Source organism: Scleropages formosus, chromosome 8, assembly GCF_900964775.1.
Source record: "Scleropages formosus chromosome 8, fSclFor1.1, whole genome shotgun sequence".
Classification (NCBI taxonomy): Eukaryota; Metazoa; Chordata; class Actinopteri; order Osteoglossiformes; family Osteoglossidae; genus Scleropages; species Scleropages formosus.
The window spans coordinates 26,053,954-26,081,452 of NC_041813.1; the positions used below are offsets into that span (position 1 = coordinate 26,053,954).

Below are 27,499 nucleotides of genomic sequence, written 5' to 3' on the forward strand. Positions count from 1 at the left end.
ATGGAGTTTGAATGTTATCCCTATGTTTGCGTGGGTTTCCTTCGGGCGCTCCTGTTTCCTCAGTCAAAAAAAGTGGTAAGAGAACTGGTTCCTATATTGCTACTTGTGTGTGTGACTGGCCTGCGATGGACTGGTGTCCCATCCAAGGTGTACTTTGCCTTACGTGCTATACTTCCAAGTAGTCTCTGGACCAAGGCAACCCTGCATTAGATGCTCAGTTTTTGATGACTGGATGGATGTTTTTAGCTTCAACCATTTCTGCTAGTTTAGGAGAAAAATTCTTACAACGTTATTAGTGGCCTGAAATATTTTACTTGTAAATAGTATTTTTACTGCACATCTTGTGTTGAGAGAATAGATCATTTTTAACATTATATGTAAATAACCTTTGCGAGAACTTTTGAAGCCTGAATATTTCGTGTGGTTTTTCCATCAGGAGAAGCAATGTGTTAGACATTCTTTTGGTCAACCTAAAAAAGGAACGTTAACTGTAGATATACAAAATAAATTGAATTTAGTTTAGCATACCAGGCCCAAGATTTAAAAGTTTTTTTTAGAAACGAGTGTTACATTAATAGTTGAGTGAGTTAATACTTAAGAATGCTGTACATCATTCTGCTTGTCTTTTGTCATATGTTGGGTTGCATCGTTATTCTATATTTATATTATAATAAAAGGGGAAAACCTGATTTAAAATAAAAAAAAAAAAAATCGACAAATACATCCGTATTGTTAAAGAAGTCTTGATATTCCTTTCGTTTTTCATCGGGTTTACTTTAAATTGGCGATCATCCGAGCAATATGCTTTGTATGATACCCCTTTTTGTTTTGTTAAATGTTCGCCGCTAGAGTTAGTCTCTGTTCTTCATACACAGTACTGTACAGTGATTTGCCCTTCTAGCTCGAGTGCGATAAATATATATATGACAGGCAGGTTTGTAATCCAATGGGAGCCCTGCATCGAACGAGTTCCCGGAAAACTATAGGTGGAATGACTGCTAAGCCCAGCCAATGGCAGGACTGGGGGCCTTGGAGGCGGTAGTTCCGGAAAGTAGTGAAAAGTTGAGGCCTGCCCATGTGGGTTGTATGATCGAGTCCAGCGCAGCTTTTCTTAAATAACCACCTTAAGGTAAATACCGAAGTTGACATATCATAGCGAATTGAAATGTGCGATTTCTTCTCCGTAACTAGTTACAGTAGCTACGTCGATTATATGTGTGCGGGATTAAGTAAACTTTAAGACCTTAGCCTAGGCTAGTGATGTTGTAACTGCTGGGTATTTGCTAAACGGCGGCTGCCGGGTGTCTACCGATGCCCTTGGTGATAATATCGTCGCCGAGTTATTCATTGTGAAGTCATTTGCGCTTGATTCCGTGTATGAAGTCGAGCTGAGCGAGAAACGGCGTGAATGTAACGAGCGATGCCGTTTGAATGGAGAGAGCGGCGCTTTCTTTTGTTTGGACACGGCAGCCTTCGTCTGGGCTAGTAGTACTAGGTCCTAGCTTGGCCGCTCTCGCCAACTCACACAGTGTTTTGTTGCGTCTTTATTTGCTTATTTTTTTTATTTTATGCGACTTCGCGCGAACTCTTTGACTTCGGTACCAGCAAACGTGTCCTTTTCGTTGGCGCGGAGACCCGCGGAGGACGATGTGGTAGTAACGGCTCGCGCTGAGCCTGAGCGCTGCGCTCGCGGGGTCTCTGGCTGCGAGTCGGCGCGGCGCGCGCGCGCGCGCCTGCGCCATCATCACGAAGTTCGTGGCGCTCCGCTGCGGGCTTCGCCTTTTGCGTGCAACCAAGGGGGATCCTCGGCTTTGGCGCGTTTTTCTCGCGTGTCTATGGGGGCCGCGGGGGTCCAGAGCCGGGGCCTGGTGTGCGGGGCCTCTTCGTACCGGCCTGTGCGCCACAAGCTAAACGAGACCGAAGCAGCCCGGCGCCGAGACGAGAGGATTAACCGCGTCTCGGCGCTTTGTGTGGTGGTGGTGGTCGGATTTTTGTTGGATACTTTACTTTGGCCGGCGGCTCTTCGGTATATGAAATTGCGCACCTTCTTCTGCACAGTTCGCGCGACGAACGCGGCTAAGCTGCCGCCGGCCAACGCGAAGCCGGAGCGTCGGCGAGGTGAAAATGGCGACAGCGAGTCGTGCAGCTCTGTCCTGTCTGTTCGGTTGTCACCGGCTCGAGGAGGCGGGAGCTGAAAGAAGGGCGCGCGCGATGAGCCGCTTTTGTTCTTGTAACCGCACACAATTTGCGTACTTGTTCCTCTAGTTACGAACGGCCGCGTTATGCATGATTGTCCCAGATGTGAGATGGGCTGCATTATTAGTACTACCGTTCCATAGCTAACTTAACGATTTGTGGGATGCGACATTTTATTTACTCACGTGCGAGTCCAGTGTTTAAGGCACTGCTTTGTTTTTTGTGTGTGTGTTCCTGTAGGCTCGTGCACTTTCCTTTCGGGGTTAAGAAAATTCTTTTATGTTCATCGATCTTTTTCACGGAAACCTCGACTTGGGGCAAACGCGACCCGTGTTTACGCGCCCGGCCGGTAGGTGGCGCTAAAACGCAGTGAAAGGCACCCAGGCAGCATTGGAGCGTCGCTCTGTCCGATGTGCGCTATTCCCGAGTGCTGGTGACTGACAGTGCAAGTGTGAAGACAGGTGCGGTTACCATGGAGACCACAGCTGCGATAATAAACAAAGCTGATGGTAGAATGAAGATGAGGGAATCGGCGAGCTGGAAGAAATAGGAATTAGGGCGGTTTTCCTCCTCGGTGATTGAACATAGTTTTGATGTAGCTCAGGGTGACACTTTTGAGTCCTTTATTTATTGTCGCTGTAGCTGAGGTTTTTGCAGAGCCAGACTTACAGGTAACGTAACTTTAGAGGTGAAAGCGTAAAAAGAAGCCAGTTGTTCCAAACATGGTTCAGTGAACATTTTTTTTTTGTTTGTTTTTTTTTTTTTTGGTATTCATGGCTCTTTATGTTAGCAGAAGCAAAATTTCACATTTTAAAATTTAATGACATCATCCCAGAAGTACATTTTCTTTGTGGATTGTGTAGTAAGCTGTGACATGACTCCTGCCTAAAGTCTGATTTGTTAAGAATAAAAAGTCCCTTAGTGGGTGTATTTCCTACTACTGCAGTGTGTGTTTGCTTCACCCTATGTTTATTTTGTTAAGAAAAATATGTAAAATAATTATCATTAAGACAGGTAGACTGGAATAGGAATATCATTATTCAAGTGTTGAATTACTGCCATTTTAAAAATGTTTGAAATTTGTGCTGTTGTATACATTGTGATGCGGTATTTAGTCACTGCATTCCTCTCACCTGTCTTGCCTCTTGTCTGCGACAGCATGGCCGAAAACGACGTTGACAACGAACTGCTGGACTATGAGGAGGACGAGGAGCCGCAGGCAGCCTCGGAGAACGCAGCTCCTGCTGTGAAGAAGGAGGTCAAAGGCTCCTACGTCTCGATCCACAGCTCTGGCTTCCGGGACTTCTTGCTGAAACCTGAGCTGCTGCGTGCCATTGTGGACTGTGGCTTTGAGCATCCATCCGAAGGTGAGGAGTACTCCATTTTTCAACTGAGTACTTGTTCGGCTTACGCTTCTCCACACGTTTCTTCTGTGTGGTTCAGTACCTACTGTTGCGGTTTCAGGTATGTCTCATAGAATATGTTGTAGGCCTCCTGAGGTCGAATACATCAGCAAGGGCAGTTTATCCTTCTGCTCTTGGTGGGTTGGAAGTAGCGAATGCTACAGCAAGAGGTCGGAGTTGAACCTGCGACCTCCAAACTCAACTGCAGCAGCGCGCTACTTGCGTTAATTACCGATTGCAGTGGCTTTAATATCTAAAGGGCAACGCAGTTTCGCTACCACTGAAATTATAAAATCTCACTTGGTTGGGACAGCTGGTAGTGTAGTGGTTGGAGCTGCTGCCTTTGGACCCAAAGGTTGCAAGTTTGATTCCCACCTCCAGCTGTAGTACCCTTGAGCAAGGTACTTACCCTAAATTGCCCAGTTGTATAAATGGGTAAATAATTGTAGATGAACTAACGTAATAAGTTGCTTTGGAGGAAAGTGTGTGCTAAATGAATGAATACATGTAAATGTTTGATGTTACTACAGGATTTTTTTTAACTCATGTTTGCTGTGTAAGCGAGTGGTATATAGTTTTTTTTTTTTTTTTTTTTTTTTTTTTTTTATATATATATTTTTCTTTTCCCCCCACCCCAGTCCAGCATGAGTGCATCCCACAAGCCATCCTGGGCATGGACATCCTGTGCCAGGCCAAGTCTGGTATGGGCAAGACAGCTGTGTTTGTGCTGGCCACCCTGCAGCAGATCGAGCCTGTGGATGGACAGGTTAGTGTCCATTCCTGCTCTTTGCATTTAATACCATTTCTTACTTTATAAAGTGTCCTGAAATTGAAAAAGTACAAGAAAGTGAAAAGGGTTGTTATTCCTGTTATACGTAAATGAAGTGTCTGCACCATTTTGGTTTTTTACATAATTAATGTAATGTATTTTTCCCTTCTTACGTTCCATTTCCAACAAGTTTAGTCCCCTAACGCATTTCTCCTGCTACCACTTAGGTCTCTGTGCTGGTTATGTGCCACACACGTGAGCTGGCTTTCCAGATTAGCAAAGAATACGAGCGCTTCTCCAAGTACATGCCCACAGTCAAGGTGGCTGTGTTCTTCGGCGGCCTCTCCATCAAGAAGGATGAGGATGTGCTGAAGAAGAACTGCCCCCACATTGTGGTGGGCACACCCGGGCGCATCCTTGCCCTCATCCGCAACAAGACCCTGAATCTCAAGAACGTCAAACACTTTGTCCTGGATGAGTGTGACAAGATGCTGGAGCAGCTGGGTTGGTCTGATTAGTAGCTCTTGTATGCCTCAGGTTCCTGATTAAGAACTAATTCAATGCGCTGAACAGACCTTAAATGGTCCTTTTGGCTACATTCTTCAAGTTTTCAATTTTTCAGCTCCTGTGGTTCTACCAGTATGTAACTTTCCTGTAAGGCTTTGGGCTGCTGTTGTGTTGAGGGGGAAATGACAACCCATTCCCTCCCCCTTCGCTATTCTAGTTACTGGACTGCTGTGCTGCCCGCATCACTCATGTTGATGTGTAAATACTCATCCGGTAACTTTTCCTTCCCACCTTGTCCGTTGCAGACATGAGACGCGACGTGCAGGACATCTTCCGGCTGACACCTCACGAGAAGCAGTGCATGATGTTCAGCGCCACCCTCAGCAAAGAGATCCGACCTGTCTGCCGCAAGTTCATGCAAGATGTGAGTCTCGGGAGGGTATGCGCAGGTTTCCCGTTTGTTTGCAGCCTTGTGTCTGGAATGACCTTGTGGTGACCTTTGCCTTCAGCCCATGGAGGTGTTTGTGGACGATGAGACCAAGCTGACTCTCCACGGGCTACAGCAGTACTACTGCAAGCTGAAAGACAGCGAGAAGAACCGGAAGCTCTTCGACTTGCTCGATGTCCTGGAGTTCAATCAGGTACCACGGGCAGTTTGTGCAGCTGAGCTCACCTGAGAGATTTGAGTATGAAGGGAACAGGTGTCCTTCACAAACCTTCTTGCACAATGAAGGAATGGCTAAGATGTTCTAATAACAGGTGCATGTAAATGTTGAATTAATTTTTTCTTGGTTGAGATGACATGCCTGCCTTCCATCCAGGTGGTGATTTTTGTGAAGTCAGTACAGCGGTGTGTGGCACTGTCTCAGCTGCTGGTGGAGCAGAACTTCCCAGCCATAGCCATCCACAGGGGCATGGCCCAGGAGGAGAGGTGGGATCCCGTTGGCAGCTTCTCTTCCTTTTAAGATGTTTATGTGCAGACACCAAGTCTGCATAGTTTGAAAGAATAATTTGGATTGGTTTTTTAAAGAAGTAAAATTTCTCCTACTGTTCCTCCCTTCCTTTAGGTTATCTCGCTACCAGCAGTTCAAGGACTTCCAGCGTCGGATCCTGGTGGCCACCAACCTCTTTGGCCGTGGAATGGACATCGAGAGGGTGAACATCGTTTTCAACTACGACATGCCAGAAGACTCAGACACCTACCTCCACAGGGTGAGGCCAATGCTGCTGGAGCTGTCTAGCCTGATAAAATGTATGTTAACCAACAGGCTTGTGGAGTTAATGGGTGCAGGTTGCAGGAGTGGCCTTGCTTTTGTTTCCTCGAGCTGTGTTGTTCTGTTTTGGGGCTCAGCGTCTCTCTCTCTCGCTGTACTTTTCCAGGTTGCTCGTGCTGGAAGGTTTGGGACAAAGGGCCTTGCCGTCACGTTTGTGTCTGATGAGACCGATGCCAAGACCCTAAACGACGTGCAGGACCGCTTCGAGGTCAATGTGGCTGAGCTGCCAGAGGAGATCGACATCTCCTCTTACAGTGAGTTTCATTCCATTTCGTATTTATTAATGATCGCCGGTTCTGCAGGTTTTTCTACCTTCTCACAACTGAGGAGAGGCATGCAACAAGTTCTGTGGGCAATAAGCAGAGAATGTTGTCCTGTGGAACAGAGGTTGGTGTGGAAGCAAACGTAAGTCCTTTTGTCTTTGCAGTTGAACAATCCAGATGAGTCGTCTGGAAAAATGAAGATCCCTCCAGCCCACCCATTTCCTCCAAGTATGTTCTTGAGAAGGCAAAGCTTATGTGTTTTATAGCACCCCTCCCCTGCTCTGTTCAAAGTGTAAAACTTGTTTTATTGTGTTTCACTGGGTGAGTGTCTGGTTTTAATTTGTATTTCTCCTCCTCACTCAATGTCAATTGTGGTTTTTGGTTAAAGAAATTAAAACATTTTATACAATGTCAGTTCACTCTTGATTTGTGGATGATCACCTTCGACTAATGGGGCATAACTGGTTTTTCTCATGGGCTGTTTTAACACAAAGTTGGAATAGGTTGTCATGTCCAGTTTCATTAGGATTGAACCAGCAGCTTATTGTAAATTGGCTTTATACCGTAGCCGAAGCTGTACGCTAGAGGGTGACAAAAGCTGAGAAGCCAACTGAATGGAGTTCCCTTTATTCAGAACTTGACATTGAATTTCAGATAGAAAAATACATAGAGGTGATTTTGCAAAAATCAACTTTTCTCTGCAAGCCACCAAAGGTATAGTTACCAGAACACCTATTTAATGACTTGGAGTAGAAACATATTTGTTCTTTGCATTTATGTTACTTCATTTAGCAGGTACTTATCTCCAAAGCGACTTCTAGTGAACTCTATGTAGTATCATCAGCCCACACACCTTATTCACCGCGGTGACTTACACTGCTAGATACACTACTTACAATGGGTCACTCATCCATACGTGAGTGGAACACACTCTCTCTGTCGCTCACACACTATGGGGGAACCTGAACAGCATGTCTTTCGACTGCAGGAGGAAACCCACACAGACACAGGAGAACATGCAAACTCCATACAGACTGAGCAGGCATTGAACCCATGTCCTCTCGCACCACCCAGGTACTATGAGACAGTAGTACTACTCGCTGTGCCACGCATTTAAACTAAAGCTGCTCAGTCGGCATAAGAAGTAAGTATCGCAGGTCAGTGTCCAGCACTTAGTCAGTAAATGGAGGCTTTGGCTCCCACCCTATCAAATCATCACCTGCTAAATGAGGTAATTATGCAGGCCTTGGAAAGGAGCTGTGCTGTACAACGTTTTTTCGCTATGATTAAAATGAATATGAACAGGGGCTGGGATGCACAAACAGTCCTTCATATCATGTCTGAACTGATCTCTGCTCAAAGGCAACCCTTTAACGCCCTTCTTTGTTACCTCTGTGGCTTTAACTCACTTTTGCTGTTGCACAACTGCGGTGCAGTCAAGGCTCAAAAGGAGGTATTAATATTCTTAAGACTATCTGAAAACCCACATTTTCCATGGATGTCAGAAGTCAAGGTGCTTTGAAAGAGACTGGGGCTCTAAAGAAAGTAACATCTAATCTGTTATATAAAAATGACTACAGGCAGGGTGGGGAAAAGAGATTTAATTAAAGTCTCAGAATGCAAGTACATCAGCTGCAGAGTTTTGATCGGAAATTTAGCGCTACGATGGCGCCGCACAGGAGCACCCGCCGTGACGTAGGCGCCTGTACTTCGCCCGGGTTCGGCTGCACTGACAGCCTGAGCGGTGAGTGCTGCATTCCTCCAACGAGCCACCCGGGGGATAAGAAGCAGCGCCCGTAACAGCGCCGCCATGAACCTCAGAAGGACCTGCTTCCCTAGTCCAAGTGTTGTTGGCGGAAGCACGCAGTGGATTGTATCCGCGGGAAACGCTGAATGCTCGTTCTGACAGACTAATAGCGGGGCGAAGCCAGTACACACCTATATCAAGGGAGATGCTTGAGAAGAGCTTTGACATGAAATCAGAGATGATATGAAGGTGTGGGCCAGTCCTGGGCTGACAGCCATGCCCCAACAGTTAGAGGCAAGTGTCCAGATCTTTTTTTTTTTTTTTTTTTTTTTTTTTTTTTAGCGGTAACGAGGTAAATAAAAGCTGCCTCAAGCCAGCCTGCCTGCAGCAAACGGGAAAGACGCGACTACTAGTGCAAATGCCTGTACAGACAGCAACAAAGACGCAGAACAACGGTTCACAACACGTACAACGGTGTGGTGAGGCTTAAATAAATACGGAACATTTGGTTCGAACTTGTGACGGGGCGAAGGGAGCTTCTAAAAGGAGCCGTTCGCCGTTACAGCTTCACAACGGTTGCGTTTAAAAGCCCGTTTTCAGCTGAGATTTTACAATGAATATAATAAAACAAAAGGACAGAGCTGTAAATTTAAAAAAAAAAATACAGAAAGAGGTTAAATACTTGTGAAATGAAATACTCCCCATTTCTAAATCTAAAAAATATCAGTTACACAAATTATTTTTTTATCCTTAAGATGCAGCAGAATACATTATAACCCTTTAATCTGTGCAGTAATTTCAGTTACGCTGTCCAAAATACCGGGAACAAAACTGTCTGCCTATCTCATCTGGTAATGATGAAATACACATGAAAACCAACAAGAGCACAAGGCAAAGTGAAAAGACATTATTTAAAAAAATATAAACACTGAAGTCCTGATCTCCATCGCAACCAAAAGCCCTTAAGCACAAAGTGTCAGGGTGGAGAAGGAGAGCTTTGTGTAGGTGGACGAGCTCTTAAGATTCACGTCAGGCAGAGTCAAAACAGGCCCACCCACAATCAGAAATTACATATTTACTTCTGCGGCACGGTTTATAATTTTGTTTCCAAAACGACTCGGAGGATTTCTCAGTTCCGCACGGGGACCGCACGTCGCCCGGGGTCCGCGGCACGTCAGCGCTTCCGCACCGCAACTCAAAGCCTGTTCTTGCGCATTTGGCAAATTTCGCACGTCTCGCGCCTGGACCGGAGTCCGGCTGCGTCAACGGCCTTCGCTCCCCTCCTCCAGCTCGAGCACAGAGAGAGACTCGGTCGACAGTTCATCCCCCCAGAACCAACTCCAAGCCGCGAAAAGGCCTTCGGATCCAAAGGCGGCGAGGCCGCGTCCATCCCATAGACGAGAGGAAGTTGGGAGCAGATGGATCCTCGGTGCTTTTTGGTCTGTTTGCCGCTGGAGTCGTTTCCAAAGGTCGCCAGGAATTCCTCGGTGCCAGACCAAACATGCCTGCATCGGTCCAAGCACCTCATTGGTACGCCTCAAGGGTACGAAATGCATAAGGGTACAGCGAGGCCGTAAGCGCCCTGCCAAAACCACATCTGCGTTTGCTGTGCCGAGGAACCGGGTTCCCGTCTCAACTGCTGCGCTGGGTACGGCAGCAAGGTGAAACGCCCTGCCCGTGTCGGCGTGCGGCCGCACCTCCGCCAACTCAGAGCGGGTTCGCTTCTTCAGGGGAACCGTATCCGGACCAGCTCGGCATGGGCGGCAGAACCAGGCCGTCTCCGGGTGGCTCCATACCAACAGCCAGGAGCAGGTAAGAGCGAGCGATCGCCGATCTCCAATGTCCGGAGGGCTCGACCGACCCTGTCTTTTCCAAAATTTCTCTTTTGGGGAAGGTCTGTCAGTCGCCACACGTCCATGCCGAATTTAACTTCTCAATCTTTTGCTTGATCTGCGGCTTCGCGCACCGACACCGTTGTCACCCCAAACCCGCTCATTTCTACCCCAAGTCGTTCGTCTAGAAGCTTTTTTCTGAACACATTCAAGTCGCTCTAGGACTGATTTTTCTTCCTCTTTCGCAGGTATCTATTCTAAATTTTGCTCTAATCTCCGAAGGGAGGGCACCAGTCCACCGTCAGGCTGCGGGGGATGGGGTCGGGTGGGGTGGGGGCGGGGAGGTACGCTAATCGATAAACTTGTGCGTGTCTCCGTGAAGCCAACGCTGCGGCGCCAGGGCGGCTTCGTTCAGGTGGTCACAGTCCTCGCCGCCGCATTTGCAGGAGCGTACGAACATGACGGCCTGCTCAACGAGCTCGCCGCCCGGGCAGGAGAAGAGCACGGTGGCGGTGCGCGTGCGCAGAGGGGTGCAGCAGCCTCCGTCCACGCATACGCCGCAGTAGTTGGGCCGGTAGAGGCGCACGCTGCGGCAGCCGCCGTAGGAGAGCCGCAGCGGCTCTGGAGCCTTCTGGGTCCGGGAACACCTCCTGCCCTCCTGCGGAGGACGGGCCAGAGAGGGCGTCAGGCCGAGTTCAAAACAGGAGAAGAACCATCGCTAAGTACAGTCGATTTGACACAAACCACGGTACAAGCCGGTACACAGTACACAAGTACAGTACCTGCATATGTTTCTTTTTATCATCAGACAGTTCACACACATTTATCGAGCACAAAGGAGATCGGGGCAAAGTGAGTCGGAAAGAGATGCGTTTTGAGACCCTTTAGCGTTGAGAAGGACTCAGCAGTTCTGAGTGCCAGGGGGAGATCATTCCATCACAGTGTATACGAAACGGAGAACCCCTGCGCTTTTCATTTTGGAATAAAGTACGGTGCCGTATGAGTTGGGAGAAGGGTGATCGATGGATTCCCAGTACGCATGAGACGGGCAGGGGGAGCGACACAAGGGGAAGTGTGTCCGCGGGAGTCGCCGCGTACGATCGCAAGGGAAAGCGTTCCTACGGGGAACATTTTAACAGTAAAGCCCTCGAAACAAAGCCTCGGACTGCTTTGAAAACGCACTAGAAGTCCAAAAAAAAGAACAACCTTCGTGCGCGCTGGATGTTTTGAAAAAGGCGTACACACTTAGACGAGCGAGAACGTGCCCATGAGATGACTGACTGGGGGTAAATAATTGGTGTACGGATTTGTGACGAGTGTTGAATTTGACACGTCCGAGTTCAGCGGATGAGTTGGCGGCAAACGCCGAATGAGTATACGCCGTGTGTGTGTGTGTGCGTGTGTGTGTGCGTATCACTGTTGTGAGAAAAGGTGAGAAACAGAGACTCGCTCCAGATACTAACGCCGCGCTGACACACACCATGTCCCGAACAGGACGAAAGAGGATGTTTGACTCGCCCTCGGCACGGGGTGCGAGAACACGCAGCGGGATCAGAACACGGTGCCATTAACGGCAGTGTAAACTCCCGCCCCCGACACCCATGAGCCCCCCACCTCGCCTCATCGCTGTGGTGACGAGACGGAGGAAGTGCAGGAATGCAGAACGCACGGGGGCCCCGACTCTCTCTCTCGGTCGCATTCCCGAGCCATTCGCGGACGGTCACGGTTTTGGGCCTGAAGCTCAGCCCCGAGTCAGGTGGCCTGCCGTCAGACCAGATCTCCCCTCCGAAGCTCCTTCCCGAGGGCCCAGCAGGTAGAGAGACGCACCTTTCGGGGGGCAGGCGGGGCGCCGCAGGGGCGAACGGTGCACAGGCGCGTCTCCTTCACCAGCTCGCAGCGGGCGTTGTGGCTGGAGACGCGCGTGGACACACCCGTGCCGCAGCTGCGGGAGCACCGAGACCAGTCCGTGGTCTGGAGGACGCACCGCTGCCCCGCTTGCTGCCACGCTGCGGAACACAACGGAGCTCAAGTACCGGAACCTTCACGTCAACCTTTTCAACGTCTCGATTTATTCTGCTTGACGTGGACCGAAGCGTCTCGCTGGACAACAGCGGCCCTGTCCTGGGGGCTGGACGCGACCTACCCGCCAGCTGTTTGTAGCTCTGCTTCTTCTCCCAGCCTTTCCCGATTTCCAGAAGCTCATTGGGCGACGCCTTCCCCGGCTTGTGTGGGTAGGGGTACGGGAGCGGTCCCGGGGGGCTCTCCGCTCTTCCCTTGCGGCAGTCCAGCTGGAGGCAACACCGGCCGGGGACTTTGACGAGGCGCGGGGCAGGACAGGCGGGCGATGCAAGGGGCACGTGGGCGGGACAGAGGGGTACGCAGCCCACGCCGCCGTCCACGCAGGTGCAGTGGTGCTTGCATCCGACGCGGAAGCTCTCCCCGTTCTGGTAGACCCGCCCGCCGTATTCGCAGGTTCGGCCCTCCAGCCTCGCTGCGACGGGACAGAGGCGCAGAAAGGCCCGGGATCAGGATGCTGACCGGCCGGCGAGAGGCAGCGCAGTCATTAAGGGCTGGAGCTTGTCGACACGAAACGGTTAAAGTGCCGGAAAGAGCTCTGCGTTAATCCGCCACGCTGCACCAAACCAGTCGCGCGTAATAACCGTGTCATAGGGGAGTATGGCTGTTTCGCGACTTGAGACGACCTCCGTCCTAACGTCGATTATCACAGCTACGCAAGGGCAAAGAGTGGGAAACGGAGCTCATGGAGCGCAGAAACGGGGGCGATTTCTTTGATAAAAAGGTAACGTTAAAGAGGGGGGCACGGTGGCACAGTGGGTTGGGCCGGGTCCTGCTCTCCGGTGGGTCTGGGGTTCGAGTCCCACTTGGGGTGCCTTGCGATGGACTGGCGTCTGTCCGGGGTGTGTCCCCTCCCCCTCCCGACCCACGCCCTGTGTTGCCGGGTTAGGTTCTGGCTCCCCGCGACCCCATATGGGACAAGCGGTTTCAGAAAATGTGTGTGTGTGTTAAAGACACTAAGGAGAGCGGTGGGCCGGAGACACCCGAGCCCACACTTTATGGAACGGCCCTATTCTTAGCCCACGAAGGAATCTGGAAAACGCTGTTCCGCTTCGGTCCCCCCCGTGGGACCCGGCCACCTTCCAGAAAGAATCTAACCCCAGACTAATATGCCACTGTATATAGGAACAACCGGCACATTGACAAAAATACCCCTCTGTATATAGCAACACGCGCGACTACTTATATGAAGACAGGTGTCCGGTGTGTACAGTATGTGTGTGTGGACGCTGAAAAAGACACAAAGTGAGTCACCAGTGAGAGCCGTGCACCTGATGGCAGAGAAATAAATGTTGGGATGACCGGTAGGGTCCCGGGTTCATAACCGAGTACCGGGAAATGATTTTGCAGCTGCTGCAGGACACCTGTTTGGTGGACATCCGGTGATACAAGTGAGTAGCGGTGTCAAGCTGTAAGCTCACACACACACACACACCGGTTGAAGCAACCTGTCCCGAGCGGGGTCGCGGCAAGCCGGAGCCGAACCCAGCAACACAGGCCGGAGGGGGAGGGGACACACCCAGGGCGGGACGCCAGTCCATCGCAAGGCACCCCGAGCGGGACTCGAACCCCAGACCTGCCGGAGAGCAGGACCCGGCCAAACCCCGACGCCAGCTTAACGAATGAGTTCAGTGTATGACATAAAGAGACACACAAATCCAAAACTTTTTACTGCCCAGACACATCTACCAGTCAAGTCCACTTACAAGTAAAACCCTTTTCGAAGGCTCCGCCCACCTCCTGGTCCACACTCACCCCTGCAGATTCCTCGGCTGCGGGACGCGCCGTTGCCGTAGTTACACTCCAGGCCCTTGTGGTGGTCGCAGGGGCGCGCGGGACCGCAGTCGCGGTTCAGCTGAGCCGCGCACACCTTGCAGCAGCCGCACCCGTCCGCTACCCTGCTCACCCCAGGAGGGCACACAGTGGGCGCCGCTGAGCACTTACACACGGCGGGGCAGCCAGCTCCCACCTGCAGGGTGAAGTCAGGGGTACCGGCGTAGCAGGACATGGGTCAGACAACATTGGAAACGAGAGGAGAGGAGATCCGCTATTGCAGGAGACAGGAAATGAACGTGGACAACTTCAGCCTCGTAACAGATAGGCTTCATCTTGTCGGCTCAGAGCCACGGCACTCGAAACGCAGCCGTTTATTTTAAACCCTGGCCGCGAACGTCAAGAAAGAGCGCTTTCCCCCCCAGACAGGGTTCGAGACAGCCACTCTTTTCCCCCAACGAGCGAATTCGTTCCTTTCGTCCGGACGCCACTTCTGCTGCGGTCGCTCGTCACGACTCGGTCATCGCCAGGGATCCCTCGCTAATTCCTCGCTCCGAACGGGAGAGCGCAGAACAGCCTTCGGCCGGCCTTTTCGCACCGGAGGCATCCAAGAGATTCATCTTAGGTGACATCATCAGTCAAAGACAGATTGTTTCCGATACTGGTCTCTGGCTATTTTAAGTGTCAAATGTTTGTCACTATTCGTGTCCATTTCGGTCCTCCGGGCCCTGGCGGTGATCCTCATCGATTCCACGGAAATATACGGAAGAAACGTTTAGGGCCAACACACAGGCCTTAAGAAGAAAAAAAAAAAAAAATGCACTTGAGCCGCGCAAAGCTGTCGACGGATTAATAGCAAAAACGGGTAAAACAAGCAAATCCTTGGTCTGAAATCCATGATTTACTGCTGACCGTGATTTCTACATGGGGGGCACAAGCCACTGCGAAAGGCATTACTGCCACGTCCATGTGTTCAGTCATCATTCCCGGCTCATCATACTCACAGCATGGGAAAGTAGCGAGGCCGCAGCAAGGGACACATCTGATGGTTGTCAGATCATTTATTTACCCGCAGCAGGAACCCATGAATGGTGGACAGCTGATCAAAAAGGCACTAAACCAGGCAAGAGCGACACTTCGGGTTATTGGACGCGCGCTGAGCGACGCAGCAAGTAAGGCAGCTGCAAATAATAATTAATAACGCCGCCTGGAATATAACATCACCCCGACACAGTCGCGTTCACCTGCACGCACGCCTCGCGCGATCATTTCATATTTGCCCCGAAGAAAACGCGCGCGCCTCGCGTCACGTGCGCGCGCGCGCGGCGCGCTCACTCGCTGTTTACGCGAAGCAACTTCTCCTTGAGAAACAAGGACATACGCAAGCAGTTAGGCGCCGAGGTACACTTACCAAGGAGGTGGTCGCCAGTGTGAATACAAACAAGCGCAAAGATTTCTCCATCTCGTTCATTAAGTGTCTGTTTGTGAACAGTACTGGTGTTTTTAAAATGCAAAAAGTTTTTATGTGCAATTGTCGCGGTATTTTTAGCGTAACACTGCCATTCACGTTCTCGACGAGTATATTTGTCACTGGATGTGCCGCGTGGTTCTTCCCTCTTCTCGGACACACTTGCTGCTTACATTTCGAGCGATGCAGCATGTGGTTTTTATAGTGATTTCGCTCCGCGCTGTGTTGCCCCGCCCATCGCGACCCGTCCAGCCAATTAGCATGCAGGCTGAAGGCCAACACATTCCATAGGGCGGGGCTTTGGGGGGTCCTGCGCACAAAGCAGCGCTGGGGGGCGTGGCTCCACAATGAATGCAGTCATTCATAAAAATTTCGAATTACTACATTCCAAAGAAGTCCAGGCTTCTGTATTTGTTTATTGAAATTTCAGTGAAAAACACGCTTTTCCCTTCTAAGCTGGTCTGGCCCGCACTGCTCTTTTAAAGCGCGGTTTTGTGAACAGAAATAAGACAAAAAAAAAAAGCTTTAGGGAGTGTGCCACTACTGCTGGAAAGGCAACAGAAAACAGCTTGGAATTTCCTCCTCTTCTGTAGGAAAGTACTGAGAAGGAGGGGGGTGGATAATGCATGCAGATGTATTCAGTAGTCTTGTTATATGCACATTGCTTCTTTAATCCTGAAATATTTTCAGCTGTTAATGTGGTGATGATGATGATGATGATGAAAATTACTAGATGTTTGCAGCAGGAAGGAGTGAAAATCAAACCGCGGTGACCTATACTCTCTATTAAAGGGACCACTCTTTTTCATCTTTCATCAATGAACTGACATCTGTTCTTCTTCTTGCGCTTCCCCCATGCGCTGTCTTCCTCCCTGTTCCTTCTGCTTCTTCTCCCCTTTTTGTTTCCTCCCTCATGCTCCTCCAGTCACCCTCTTTGCTCCTCTGAATCTCTCAGTTCCATGTCTCCGCACCCCTCCCATTACTGACTCAGTCTTTACTGGCTATCTGTCAGCTCCTATTTAGTCCCTATTTTTCATCCCTGTTTCTTTTCTCCCAGCGTCCTTGTGCCAGCCACGCCTCACCCTGTCCCTCCTTCCCAGACAGAGCTTTATTGATGGAGGAATGTCTGGAATGTGAGAGGTGAGAGCAACAGTGGAACACGCATGCAGGATGTGTCCCGTCTGCCGGCCGCACAGTGCGTGACGCACCGTCTAAGAGCACGGACGCTAACCGCACATTTCCAAAGTCGCTGACCAAGTGCGTGCAGGGCAGCACGCTGCCACCGTCTCACCATTTTGCCGGAAAGGATACTGACACGGCGTAGCCGCACACCGCACAGGCACTGATACCGAACACGCACTTGTTAATGTGTGACAGTTGTTTCTCTGCAGGAATGGTCAACACAAGGTCACTGTCTTTGCAGAGTCAAAAACACACTGACTTTGAGCCCTGATTGACTTAGAGCCTCTAACCTTAATTGCTTCGCTCAAGTGATGCGACTGCATGAAAATGATTGAAGGTGGGAGCAACTGAAATGCGAGAATAAAAGTGTCATCATCTCTTCATTCTCGAGCCGTGCCGCTGCTGCTGTTCCTGTTTTCATGTGTTCGGGATCCATGATTCATTGGAAGGACGTGATTCCTTTAGCCTGGCTCGGTCCCAGGCAGACACACCCAGAAGTCACACAGACTTTCACGTGTCACATGTCGGGGCATATAGCGACAAGCCCCCGTGCCAACGTCAGGGTAATATAAAGCGCCCAAAACTGACCTCTCTTTGCATCCTCCTAAGTGATTTCAATAAGTACTATTGCTAATATATTAATATTGGACATTGAAGGGGTTTTTTTTTTTTTCTCTGTAGTGTAAATCTGTGAGTAGTTTTTACAAGGGTCACGAAGGATGGAGAGGGGAAACAAGGCTGCCGGATGGTGATGGCGAGGATTTCAAAAGCTCTGTTTTCCAAAACAAATATGTGGGAGAGGGAAAAAGAGACCAGAACTAGAGGAAGGGCTTTACAGTGTGAGGATGAAAAGAGAGAGAGAAGCAGGCCTGCGTTCGTTGCTGTGTGTACCGTTAAATCGCTGGCAACCGAGAGCCAAAGCCACTGCCAACCGCAGCAGACAAGAACAAACTGGCTCACGGGGGGAAAAATGGAAGGAGCAGAACAGATTTGGGATAGAGGACATTTCACTGTGTGTGTGTGTGTGTGTGTGTGTGTGAGAGTGAGAGTGAGAGAGAGAGAGAAAGAGAGAGAGGGAAAGGGACAGGTGCTGAGTGTTTATTTGTTCAAGGGGTGAAGTGAGTTCTCACCACACCTGTTGAGCCACACCCCCAGGGTGCTAAATGTCATTGACATACTGTGACACAGCATCTGATACTCCATCAGAACCTTCACAATCCATGAAACGTGCGCATATATACGATGCTCCAATATACGTACGGGCGTGATTTCAGGCGAAATCCCCGAAAAGGCTCCCGATGGCAGGTGGAGGAGCGGTTGTTCCAATGCCACACGAAAAGGAAAAGAAGAACAAACGAGGCAGCACAATCCAAGTTCCAGTTATTTAAAAAGAGGAGGTCCAAACGGCTCTGCCTTCAAAAAATGCCGAAAAAAGCTGGAGGGAGACTCAACTAGAGCACTTTCACAGTCGGAGATGCACTAACAGACACGTGTTTTCTCACATAGCAGCTGTCAGTCAAAGCAACGCGTACAATGCGGGAAGAAAACGCACATCTTGCAGATTCCGCAGCAAAGCGTTCTCTTCTGCGGGAATCGGAAAGGCGCTCCGGAGCGAAAGCTCTTGCGTCCGGCGCACGCGATGCAACACACCCGGAAAAAAGCACTTTGCTCTCTTCTTTACCGTTGCATGTTGATCCGTGGAGGGTGAGAAACCGATTTCTCTTTCCAGGGAACCTTTGCAAGCAACCAGCTGTGGGAAGCAAGTGACAGAAAGCGAAAGGATAAACCGAATGGTCAGCGGAGGACGGGGGAGGACGACTCGTCCCGGCATGGCGGGACTCGGCGTCGGAACTGACCGGGAGAAATGCACGTGACGAGAAGTAGGTGTTGCGAAGAACAGCTCAAGGAAAGGCGCCGAGCTTCGAGACGAGAGCGTTTCTTTTGGGTAGAGAGCATCTCTTCTTTGGGGAGGCCTGCCGGAGCTGCGGCACCACCAGCAAAGGGGCGAACGGAGCGCCGGAGGAGAAGGATGGCGAGGGGGGAGGGGAGTTCTTGGGCAGCGACAGGGGAACGCTGAGCAGAGAGCCTGACTGAGCGATGGGGGGCAGAAAATGAGGACGCCTGTCCCTCCTGTGTCCCGTTTCAGCGTCAAACATATTTGTCCCTTGGACTGGCGCCTTCCCTCTTCCCAGCCCACGTTGGTTATTGGGCTGCTTCCCACCTCCGTGGCTGCCGCTGCTGCCCGTGGAGACGCCGTCCCCCTCTCGGTCCACGATGTCCAGGCTTCGGAGCCACTGACACAGCCGTCCATCCTCGGGCTCTTGCGGCTCAGGGTACGTCCCTTTCATTTCTCTTTTCTTCTTCTGCTGCTTCCTCCACGCCGCCTCCAGCCTGACCTCTGCCCTCCTCCTGCAGGGCTCGACTTTCCGTCCAAGAGGAGACGCAGCTCCGCTCCGCCTCCCCTTCCCCTCTGAGCGAGTCCAGGCGGGCGGCGCAAGCGGGAAACGGGGGCGCCGCTCGCTCACGCTCTCCGGGCCGTGTGCTGGCTGGAAGAGACCCGCACCAGAGTCTGATTGTGCCAGCAGGACTGTTTGTGGTTCCGTAGCTGCCAGGGTTCGAGCGCCTCCTCCACCCGCTTGCGGCAGGGCGCCCGCTGGAGTTTGCCTGTTTGCTTCCGGCAATGTCTCTGCGCGTGTGGTCTGCGTTACCCTCTGTCCCTGTTTCTCCACATGGGAAGGCAGAACGGCTCTGGACCGCCGGAATATGGACCTGAGACGCCGGTGGGGGGGCAAGCTAGCGGAGGTTCCCGTGAAGCTGCCGATGCTGCGGAAGAGACGTGGGGGGCGAAGGCTGACATGGTGCTCTTTGGGCTTGTATATTTCATCAGGTCCACGGCGCAGCCCGATGGCATTGTTGCAGCAGCCCCCCGCCTCGGCCGCCAGCTCCACGTCCCGGTCGGGGAATCGCTCCTGCATTCCTCTGGCCGGTCAGGTGGCGAGGCCCACAAAGGTCGGTCTGTAGCGCCACCGGCCTGCCCAGGTCTTCTGTCTGGAAGGAAGGACTCCAGTGTCTGTGTTGAAAAAATGTGATTCCAGCAGAACTCTTCACGCAAGCAACTTCCACAGCTTTCAAGATGCGCAATAAGGAGCGATGCTGGCGAAGAAGATCACAAAGCTTCACCTCAAGCCCGGTGAGCTGCGGCAAACTGCAGGATAATCGAGGACATAATGTCCCGAAGTGAAAAAAAAATCTCAGTTTGCACAGGTTCCTCTGCCTGTGTGCTTTGCCACCAGTCGCAGGCACTTGTGTGTCTCTTGCCGCCGGGACTGGACCCCGCTCACGTCAGTCTGCCTCTTTCAGTTTTAAATCCCCTCCTCTGCTTTTCCCTCCTCCTTCTCTTTCATCCTGACCCCCCTTGTGACTTTAAAGCTCCCACCCCTCCTTCCCCTGTGTGCAAGGCTTCTCATAAATTATGAATGCAGGTGTCTGTAGATGGGCAAAGGGCAGCAGAATGAGTCCCAGCATCAGCATCATCAATATCAGCATCATCTGTTCCATGACTGCTCATGCCTGCCATGGTTGAGGACCTGGATTTAGAAACTGAAGGCTACTGGTTCAAGCCCCACTGTACACATCTGCTGTAGAATCACTGAGAAGTGGGACAGTGCAGTGGTTAATGCCATTGCCTTGTAACCAAAGGGCCTGGGTTTGAATCTGCACTCCTACTGTACTACCCTTGAGCAAGGTTCGTACTTGAATCGAAACAGTAAAAAGCACCCCAGCTCCGTAAATGGGAAAACCTTTATTCGTTCAGCAAACGCTTTTCTCCGAAGCAAAACCGAATGATTTTTTTGGCAGGTATCGTATTCATCCGAGGTGAGCGTCGCACATTTTTTACAGCAGAGATTCGGAGTCGCCAATCCACACGATACACACGTCTTTAGACTGTGAGAGGAAACCGGAGCGCCCGGAGGAGATCCCGCACACTCCACACATACTGAGAGGGGATCGAACCCATGTTGAATCGCACCAGTGCTGTCTGCCTCACCCCATAGAAAGGGGTGTAGTTTACCATCCTAACACTGCATGTCACTCCGGAAAGCCTAATTAAGGGCAAATAATAACTGAATCGTAGGCTGAGCAGTAACTGATTGAGGGAAATAACAACGGGCTCTGCTGGAAAATGTGAAGCGCAATTCGCGCACCGGCCGTCGGCAGCAATTCCAGACCCGGCCTCCAGGTGGCACTGTGAGCGGGAACCAATCGTCGACTTGCGAACAGGGACCGGAAACGCGTCAGAGTTCGTCGTCCGGGTGTCGCGAGTGATCCGCACGCAGCTCGTGTTCGGACGGTAAGTGCGGTACGTGTCACGTTAACGCGAGCGAAGTCCTTTCGGTGCGAGTGACGAGCGGGCGACGGGCGACGTGTCCGTCTGGGGGAAAGAAGAGCCGCGGTGTAAGTGTGGGGCGAACAGAGAGAAGAAGGGGGCTTTTTCCGCGAGGACGGCGCTGACTTCACTTCAACTTGGCAATGTCACCCCGGCCCGGTCCGGCCGAGTTCGTTTTGGTTGTGGGTGACCGTGAGCCTGAGCGAGCGGAGCGCTGAAACCGGCGCGCGCGCGCGTGCTGAACTACTAGGCCCGCGAGCCGCAAGCGTGCCTGCAGTAGAGAAGCGCGCGGCCGGTGATTAAGTAACACGGAGCGGCTGCTGCTGCTGTCAGCGGTGTGTGTGATCATGGTGATGTGTCCGGGTTCACGCACTCAGTTTTCTCACTCACTCGACCCCCCCTGGGTCTGGCAGCTCTCAGTAGCTGTTCGGGTAGAATTTTTCACAGAACCTTCCTCCCAGAGAGATGAGTTTTTCTCCTTTCTTTTTGTCGGGAGCTGCCTGTTGTGGTCGTTAGTTTCATGATGATTCATTAATGGACTTGCAACTCGAAGGTTGTTGGTTCAAATCCCACCTCCGTCCTCCTCCCCTTGTAGTTCCACTAAACGCGACTTAGATGTATAAATTCTCCAAATCATTCACTTTTGAATAAGATGTGAGTTAAGCGCCACATCAGTAGTAGTAATTTCGCTGTACTGTTGCCATGCATTTTGTGGCGATTTTGCATTCACTCCTTTAGCTGAAGCTTTTTTTCCAAAACGACTGACCGTTGTTTACCCATTTACAGCTGGGTAAGTTTACTGGAGAAATTTAGGGTAAGCATCTTGTTCAAGGTTACTGCGGCTAGAGGCGGGATTTAAACCCACAACCTTTGGGTCCAGAGGCAGCTGCTGTAACCGCTACGCTACCAGCCGTCCGCATGATTATTGCCATGTATTCCAGTGAAGTTTTCATAATATGGGGGAGATTTTAATATGTCAGAGCACTGTATGGGGTCGCTGCCCAGAGTAGTTTGACTCCCGATGCTTAATGAAAGCGGAGTGTTATTGGTCTTTCTAAATCTCTTTGCTCTTCTTCCTCCACAGATGGCCTGCAGACATGTTCTCCGAAGGGTCTGGTCCTCGTCCGTGAGAGACCTTCGCCGTCTGCAAGCTTCTCGCTCTCCCTGCATCTCAGCCTCGCACTCTGTGGCCCCCCGATGTTTCCTGTCACCCTCCCGCCCCCTGTCTTCCACTCCCTGCCGCGGGGTTTCGTTCAACGTGCAGGACACCGAGGATTTCACGGAGAGGGTTGTGAACAGCGATCTGCCCGTTATCGTTGACTTCCACGCTCAGTAGGTATCGACGGGGTGCTTAAAAACATGCGGCGCATCCTTACGGTACAGCGTCAGACACAGTAGCGAGGACCACAGGCTTGTAACCTAAAGGTTATTGGTTCGAGTCCCTTTCTTCAGCATCGTACTTGAGCTGTTCAGCTGAAGTATCCAGCTGAATAAATGGATACATTTATAGGCTGCTTTGGATCAAAAGTGTATAACTTTAGTTATAGTTAGTTAGAGAGAAACTGATCCTGTTAAACCTGTCTGATGTGTGAAGCATGAAATGTTGCAAGATGCCTTTAATGTTAGTATTATGCTCTCATACATTGAGAACTTCAAATGACAGCTTTTAAGAAGATGCCAGTCTTGATGCTATGCTCGTGAAAATGCCTTTGGAAACCTGCTAGCAGTTCTCTGAAATTTACCCAATACAGTGGGTGAATGAAGCATAACGTAAAATGCCGAAATTTACCCATTTATACAGTGAGGTAATTTTTACTGGAGCAATTCAGAGTAAGTACCTTGCTCAGGGGTGCTATAGCTGTAGGTGAACCTACGACCTTTGGGTCGAAAGGCAGCGGCTCGAACCACTACGCTACCAGCTGCCCTGCAGGTTGAAAGGCACTTCAGAGCGTTGAGTAGTCGTGGAAGAGGAAATCAGGTTGGCCTCTGTGTTGTGCTCCGTGTGTGTTTTGTCGATCTGACCTGCACAACACCGAAGAGATGTTCCGCACCTGTCGAAAATACTTTGACGGTGTGGCGAATCCTGTCTCGTCGAGTACAACGCCAGTTCTAAAAAAAAGTTGGGACGCTGTGTAAAGTGTAAATAAAAACAGAATGCAGTGATTTGCAAATCTCATAAACCCATATTTTATTCACAATAGAACATAGAAAACATATCAAATGTTTAAACTGAGGAAATGTACCGTTTTAAGAAAAAAATAAGATAATTTTGAATTTGATGGCCGCAACACGTCTCAAAAAAGTTGGGACGGGGGCAACAAAACGCTGGAAAAGTGTTACTAAAAAGAAACAGCTGGAGGAACGTTTTGCAACTAATTAGGTTAATTGGCAACAGGTCAGTAACATGATTGGATATGAAAAGTGTATTTTAGAGAGGCGGAGTCTCAGAAGTAAAGATGGGCAGAGGTTCACCAATCTGTGGAAAGACTGCGTCTACAAATTGAGGAACGTTATTCTGAAATTGTTCCACAGCGTAAAATTACGAAGACTTTGAATATCTCATCGTCTACAGTACATAATATCATCAAAAAAATTCTGAGAATCTGGAGAAATGTCTGCGCGCAAGGGACAAGGGCGGAAATCAATATTGGATGCCCGTGATCTTCGGGCCCCCAGGCGGCACGGCATTAAAAACAGGCATGATTCCATAATGGAAATCATTGCAAGGGCTCAGAAACACCTCCAGAAGTCACTGTGTGTGAACACAGCTCGCCGTGCCATCCACAAATGCAGGTTAAAGCTTTATCGTGCGAAGAAGTAGTCATGTGAACGTGATCCAGAAATGCTGCCGTCTTCTCTGGGCCAAAGCTCATTTAAAATGGACCGAGGCAAAGTGGAAAACTGTACCGTGGTCAGACGAATGGAAATTTAAAATTCTTTTTGGAAACCATGGATGCCGCATCTTCTGGACTAAAGAGGAGAGGGAGCATCCGGCTTGTTATCGGCGCTCAGTTGAAAAGCCCGCATCTCTGATGGTATGGGGGTGCATTAGTGCCTATGGAACGGGCAGCTTGCACATCTGGAAAGGCACCATCAATGCTGAAAGGTATATACGGGTTTTAGAGCAACATATGCTTCCATGCAGACGACGTCTTTTTCAGGGAAGGCATTGCATATTCCAGCAAGACAATGCTAAACCGCATACTGCATCTGTTACAACAGCATGGCTTCGTAGTAGAAGAGCCCGGGTGCTGAACCGGCCCGCCTGCAGTCCAGACCTTTCACCGACTGAAAACATTTGGCGTATCGTGAAACGAAAAATACGACAAAGAAGACCCAGGACTGTTGAGCAGCTAGCATCCTGTATGAGACACGAATGGGACAACGTTCCTCTTCCAAAACTCCATCATTGCATTCTGTTTTTATTTACATTTTACACAGTGTCCCAACTTTTTTTTTGGAATTGGGGTTGTATGTAGAAGTGAGCATCTTGTTGAGGGGATAACTGATGGCAACATTTGAGTCCTGCTGTGGTTGTACTGATTGTCGTACTGATTCTCGTGGTTGCGGAGCTACGTTTGATGTCCTTCCCGTGTTTCTTCCCTCTCCCACTCCGAAGGTGGTGCGGACCCTGTAAAATCCTTGGGCCCCGTCTGGAAAAAGCGGTTGCCAAGCAGCAGGGTCGCGTAGCAATGGCAAAGGTTGACATCGACGAACACACGGACCTGGCCATCGAGTACGGGGTGAGAGCAGGGTGTCGGAGCCCGATGGCGTGCACTTTACCTGACTTGTGGATTTTTTTTTTTTTTTTTAATCATTTCCCACCCTCTCCCTCCCTCCCCCAGGTGTCCGCTGTTCCCACCGTGGTTGCCATGAGAGGCGGCAAGGTCCTCGATCAGTTTGTGGGGATCAAGGATGAGGACCAATTGGACTCGTTTGTCGACAAGCTCGTAGGGCCATGAGCTGGGCGCACGCAGTCCCCGTGTCCTAATGCTGACCTTCTGTCTCTCTGCCTCTCAGCGCCCATGTGATTCTCCGCCTAGCTTGTTTACTGTTTTCGGTGCACACACGGCCCTGTACCTGCTAACATCCATCCTTGTACTGCCATCTTGACTCACTTTGATGCAGTGTTTTCTATCCCTTGTCGGTGTACGTGCGGGTGTGCGTGTCTGCGCATTCGTATGGACAGGAAACCCCCTACTGTGGATGACCTTCCTTTACCCGTTTAATACTAATACATTGATTGGTCAGCTGCCGCGTCGGATTAACCCTTCGCGCCGAATTGCTGCGTATCCAGCCGAACTGAGACGTAGGATCAGGTGGCAGGTTGCGCTCTACCCGTTGTACCCTGCAGTTGCCCGTGTTGTACTGCGGAGGGCAACGTCTCCGCGTTCCTTTAATAACTGTGAGCTCTTACGTTGTCTCTGTTAGCCTGCACTTTGAATTACATGGGATATGTGTACGAGGTTCAGGAATCAGTAGAGAATTTATTTTTATGAAATTTGTAAAGTGACCTGCTTACTAAATAAAAGAAAATTGAATGTGCCCTTTTGCCTTAGTTGAGAACTATATTTGATGGAATTTGCTCGATATAAATTGATATTCACAAACTGATATAATGCTCTTTTTATCCTGTTACTCTTGTACAAACAGTGCGGACAACAGTAAAATACAGCATATAATTACCGTGATTGTTCTCTGTGCTGGACAAAGTGTAACGTTGTAAGGAGGGAGTAAAGGAACTAAGTAAATAATGGAGGTAAGTGGTGCGGAGCCAAAAGGACAGCAGTGCCGAGTTCAAAGTGCGGAAAGGGCCGGGGTGACAGTAAAGGGTGTCGTCTTTCTCATCTGTGTCAAAGAACAGTTGGCGTGGAATGCGACCCCCCCCACCACCCCGGACAGATGAGGGAACGACGTAAAGGCCCTACTTCGTTCTACTCCACACCAACGTTTGTCGGGTCAGTCATTAGCCGGAGCGGAGGCCTGCGCCGATCCTCAGGAGTTGTTCGTGTCCGTGCAGGAACTCCCCCGTCCGCCCAGACCGAACCTCTGCAGGAACTCAGTGAGCCGTCACGCTGCTCCCCTCGCGTCTCTCTTTCACGCACACGCACACACACGGATTCCTGCTATTACTCACGCCACCTCTGTCTCCTCATCGGTGCGGTGGCCTGGAAGGACCAAGACACTCCCACACATAGTTTGTTGAAGCTCTCCTCCGTCCTCCCGCTGTCCTTTTTTGAGCCTTGCTGTGGCTGCTTAGATTCCGTCAAACGTGCGTGACTTACGCTTTCGTGACGGCTAATTCCAGAGGTATTCGGCCTGGCCAAAGGCGCTGATCCCACAGAATACGTTCCCATGTGTCAGCAGACTGTCATACTCATCTCCCTCTCAATTAATGAAACGCATTTTAGCCCACGCGTTTCTTTTTGAGGTATACCTCCAATGCTTTTGCTTACGATTACTCGAAATTTATCTCTCCGATGGTTTGTGTTTTTCTTTTTTTTTTGTTGCTCGAAAGTGCCGTCATACAAACCGTATGAAGTATAAGAGGAGGAAATCTGCGGAAAGTGGCATCGACAGGATTGCGGGAGTAAGAAATCTGAATTCCTCAAGTGCGGCGCACCGAGGTGTATTGGCAAGATAAAGATATTGTCAGCATACGACATGTTATCTCTCTGTAGGAGTGCTCAAGTTCCGCACAGCTCGGCCCAATATTGTCATGCTAGCATAACACAAATACCTTGAATAACAATGCTGTGCCTCTGTTGAACCACATTGTGATTTTTCATTCCACTGCTCATTCTCTGCATATCTCTTTTTCACAGATGACCTGTCTTCATTTATTTCCTGCTGCGTCACAATAGTTCTAAGTGCACATATTGATGTGTCCGGCTCCCCCTTTTTCATTTAGAGAGCGATTTTCTACCGGAGGACGGAAAGGGAGAGGAGTGCACAAGTTACCCGCCGAGTAACTCGAGCTCTTCCGCTGAAACAATAGACCACGCCCCCCCCCGCGCGCTCTGTCAGTCTCTCGCTGGCTCTCTGTTACCATATAAGGGAAAAACGACGGGAAGCCAGCGGCTGTTGAACAAGAACATGCGGCACAATTCCTCCTCTCTGTCCATTTCACGCCGAATCGAACTTAATATTTAACTGCGTGTCTGAGACGTGCCGAGGCCTTACGCCCAAATACGAGGGCAATGTGCTCGCGGCGGTGGCGGCGTCACCGTAGGCAGCGAGATGTGCCGCAGAATGGGAACGGTAACATGTATTTATTGTAAATACATGACTATTTATACGCGACACACGAGCGGTGTCGCTCGCGGCGAAGCGAAACTCGCCTTGGCCCTGGATGCGGAGCGCAAAGCGAAAACGGGACCGTGTGGCAGACGCGCGGAGCCAGATCCATCGATGCAGGAAATGTGCTGCGACTTAACTGCGAAGTAGAGAAAGAACGAGGAACTCCCCTCCACCACCACCCGTTTTTCTCAACATTCCTCAATTTTTGAGTCAACATGTGTCTTATCGCCCCTTCCTGTGTTCTGATTGCTCGGGCAGAGGCCGAAACGGTGGGGGGGGTACAGAAGCATCGCCCTCGCTTACAGTCATCGTTTGCACACGA

The 27,499-nt window shown here is 50.4% G+C and overlaps 3 protein-coding genes and 1 long non-coding RNA gene across 7 annotated transcripts; 3 read left to right on the forward strand and 1 right to left on the reverse strand.

The window, feature by feature from the left end:
* Positions 1-1,032: 1,032 nt before the first annotated feature.
* On the forward strand, positions 1,033-6,787 carry LOC108937421 (ATP-dependent RNA helicase DDX39A). The gene is made up of 10 exons (XM_018757371.2): positions 1,033-1,129; positions 3,355-3,563; positions 4,238-4,365; positions 4,596-4,872; positions 5,181-5,299; positions 5,385-5,516; positions 5,697-5,806; positions 5,943-6,087; positions 6,256-6,403; positions 6,577-6,787. Exons 2-10 carry the CDS (start codon positions 3,356-3,358, stop codon positions 6,591-6,593), a joined length of 1,284 nt encoding a protein of 427 aa, XP_018612887.1. The 5' UTR covers positions 1,033-1,129; position 3,355; the 3' UTR covers positions 6,594-6,787.
* A 672-nt stretch (positions 6,788-7,459) lies between these two features.
* LOC114911051 (uncharacterized) lies at positions 7,460-18,356 on the forward strand. Its single transcript, XR_003797861.1, has 3 exons — positions 7,460-9,971; positions 16,366-16,448; positions 18,220-18,356. It is a non-coding gene; the product is annotated as an uncharacterized LOC114911051 (long non-coding RNA).
* Positions 9,971-15,620, reverse strand: LOC108937194 (protein CYR61-like). 2 transcript variants are annotated; one of them, XM_029254030.1, is made up of 5 exons: positions 15,252-15,620; positions 13,823-14,036; positions 12,135-12,482; positions 11,819-11,997; positions 9,971-10,649 (listed from the first exon to the last, which is right to left on the reverse strand). In XM_029254030.1, the coding sequence occupies exons 1-5, from the start codon at positions 15,498-15,500 to the stop codon at positions 10,341-10,343; spliced, it is 1,299 nt and encodes a 432-aa protein (XP_029109863.1). In that variant the 5' UTR covers positions 15,501-15,620; the 3' UTR covers positions 9,971-10,340. The 2 variants fall into 2 exon arrangements, with proteins under 2 accessions (XP_029109863.1, XP_029109864.1); XM_029254031.1 differs by lacking the exon at positions 15,252-15,620 and having other exon boundaries at positions 13,823-14,960.
* Positions 18,357-20,776: 2,420 nt separating the features above from the next.
* Positions 20,777-25,568, forward strand: txn2 (thioredoxin 2). 3 transcript variants are annotated; one of them, XM_018756937.2, is made up of 4 exons: positions 20,777-20,841; positions 21,962-22,209; positions 24,497-24,620; positions 24,723-25,563. In XM_018756937.2, exons 2-4 carry the CDS (start codon positions 21,962-21,964, stop codon positions 24,837-24,839), a joined length of 489 nt encoding a protein of 162 aa, XP_018612453.1. In that variant the 5' UTR covers positions 20,777-20,841; the 3' UTR covers positions 24,840-25,563. The 3 variants fall into 3 exon arrangements, with proteins under 3 accessions (XP_018612453.1, XP_018612454.1, XP_018612456.1); XM_018756938.2 differs by having other exon boundaries at positions 20,793-20,850; positions 24,723-25,567; XM_018756940.2 differs by lacking the exon at positions 20,777-20,841 and adding an exon at positions 20,857-20,945 and having other exon boundaries at positions 24,723-25,568.
* Positions 25,569-27,499: the final 1,931 nt, after the last annotated feature.

Bases quoted from the DNA above. Each gene is read 5' to 3' on its own strand.
- LOC108937421 (XM_018757371.2), top strand. From the start codon at position 3,356: ATGGCCGAAAACGACGTTGACAACGAACTGCTGGACTATGAGGAGGAC. The intron at 4,366-4,595 runs GTTAGTGTCCAT...GCTACCACTTAG, and splicing joins TCGAGCCTGTGGATGGACAG to GTCTCTGTGCTGGTTATGTG. The intron at 5,807-5,942 runs GTGGGATCCCGT...CCCTTCCTTTAG, and splicing joins GGCATGGCCCAGGAGGAGAG to GTTATCTCGCTACCAGCAGT.
- txn2 (XM_018756937.2), top strand. From the start codon at position 21,962: ATGGCCTGCAGACATGTTCTCCGAAGGGTCTGGTCCTCGTCCGTGAGA. The intron at 22,210-24,496 runs GTAGGTATCGAC...CCCACTCCGAAG, and splicing joins ATCGTTGACTTCCACGCTCA to GTGGTGCGGACCCTGTAAAA. The intron at 24,621-24,722 runs GTGAGAGCAGGG...TCCCTCCCCCAG, and splicing joins ACCTGGCCATCGAGTACGGG to GTGTCCGCTGTTCCCACCGT.
- LOC108937194 (XM_029254030.1), bottom strand. From the start codon at position 15,500: ATGCTGCATCGCTCGAAATGTAAGCAGCAAGTGTGTCCGAGAAGAGGG. The intron at 11,998-12,134 runs GTAGGTCGCGTC...TGTGTTCCGCAG, and splicing joins GAGCTACAAACAGCTGGCGG to CGTGGCAGCAAGCGGGGCAG. The intron at 10,650-11,818 runs GTGCGTCTCTCT...CGTCCTCCGCAG, and splicing joins CCCCGCCTGCCCCCCGAAAG to GAGGGCAGGAGGTGTTCCCG.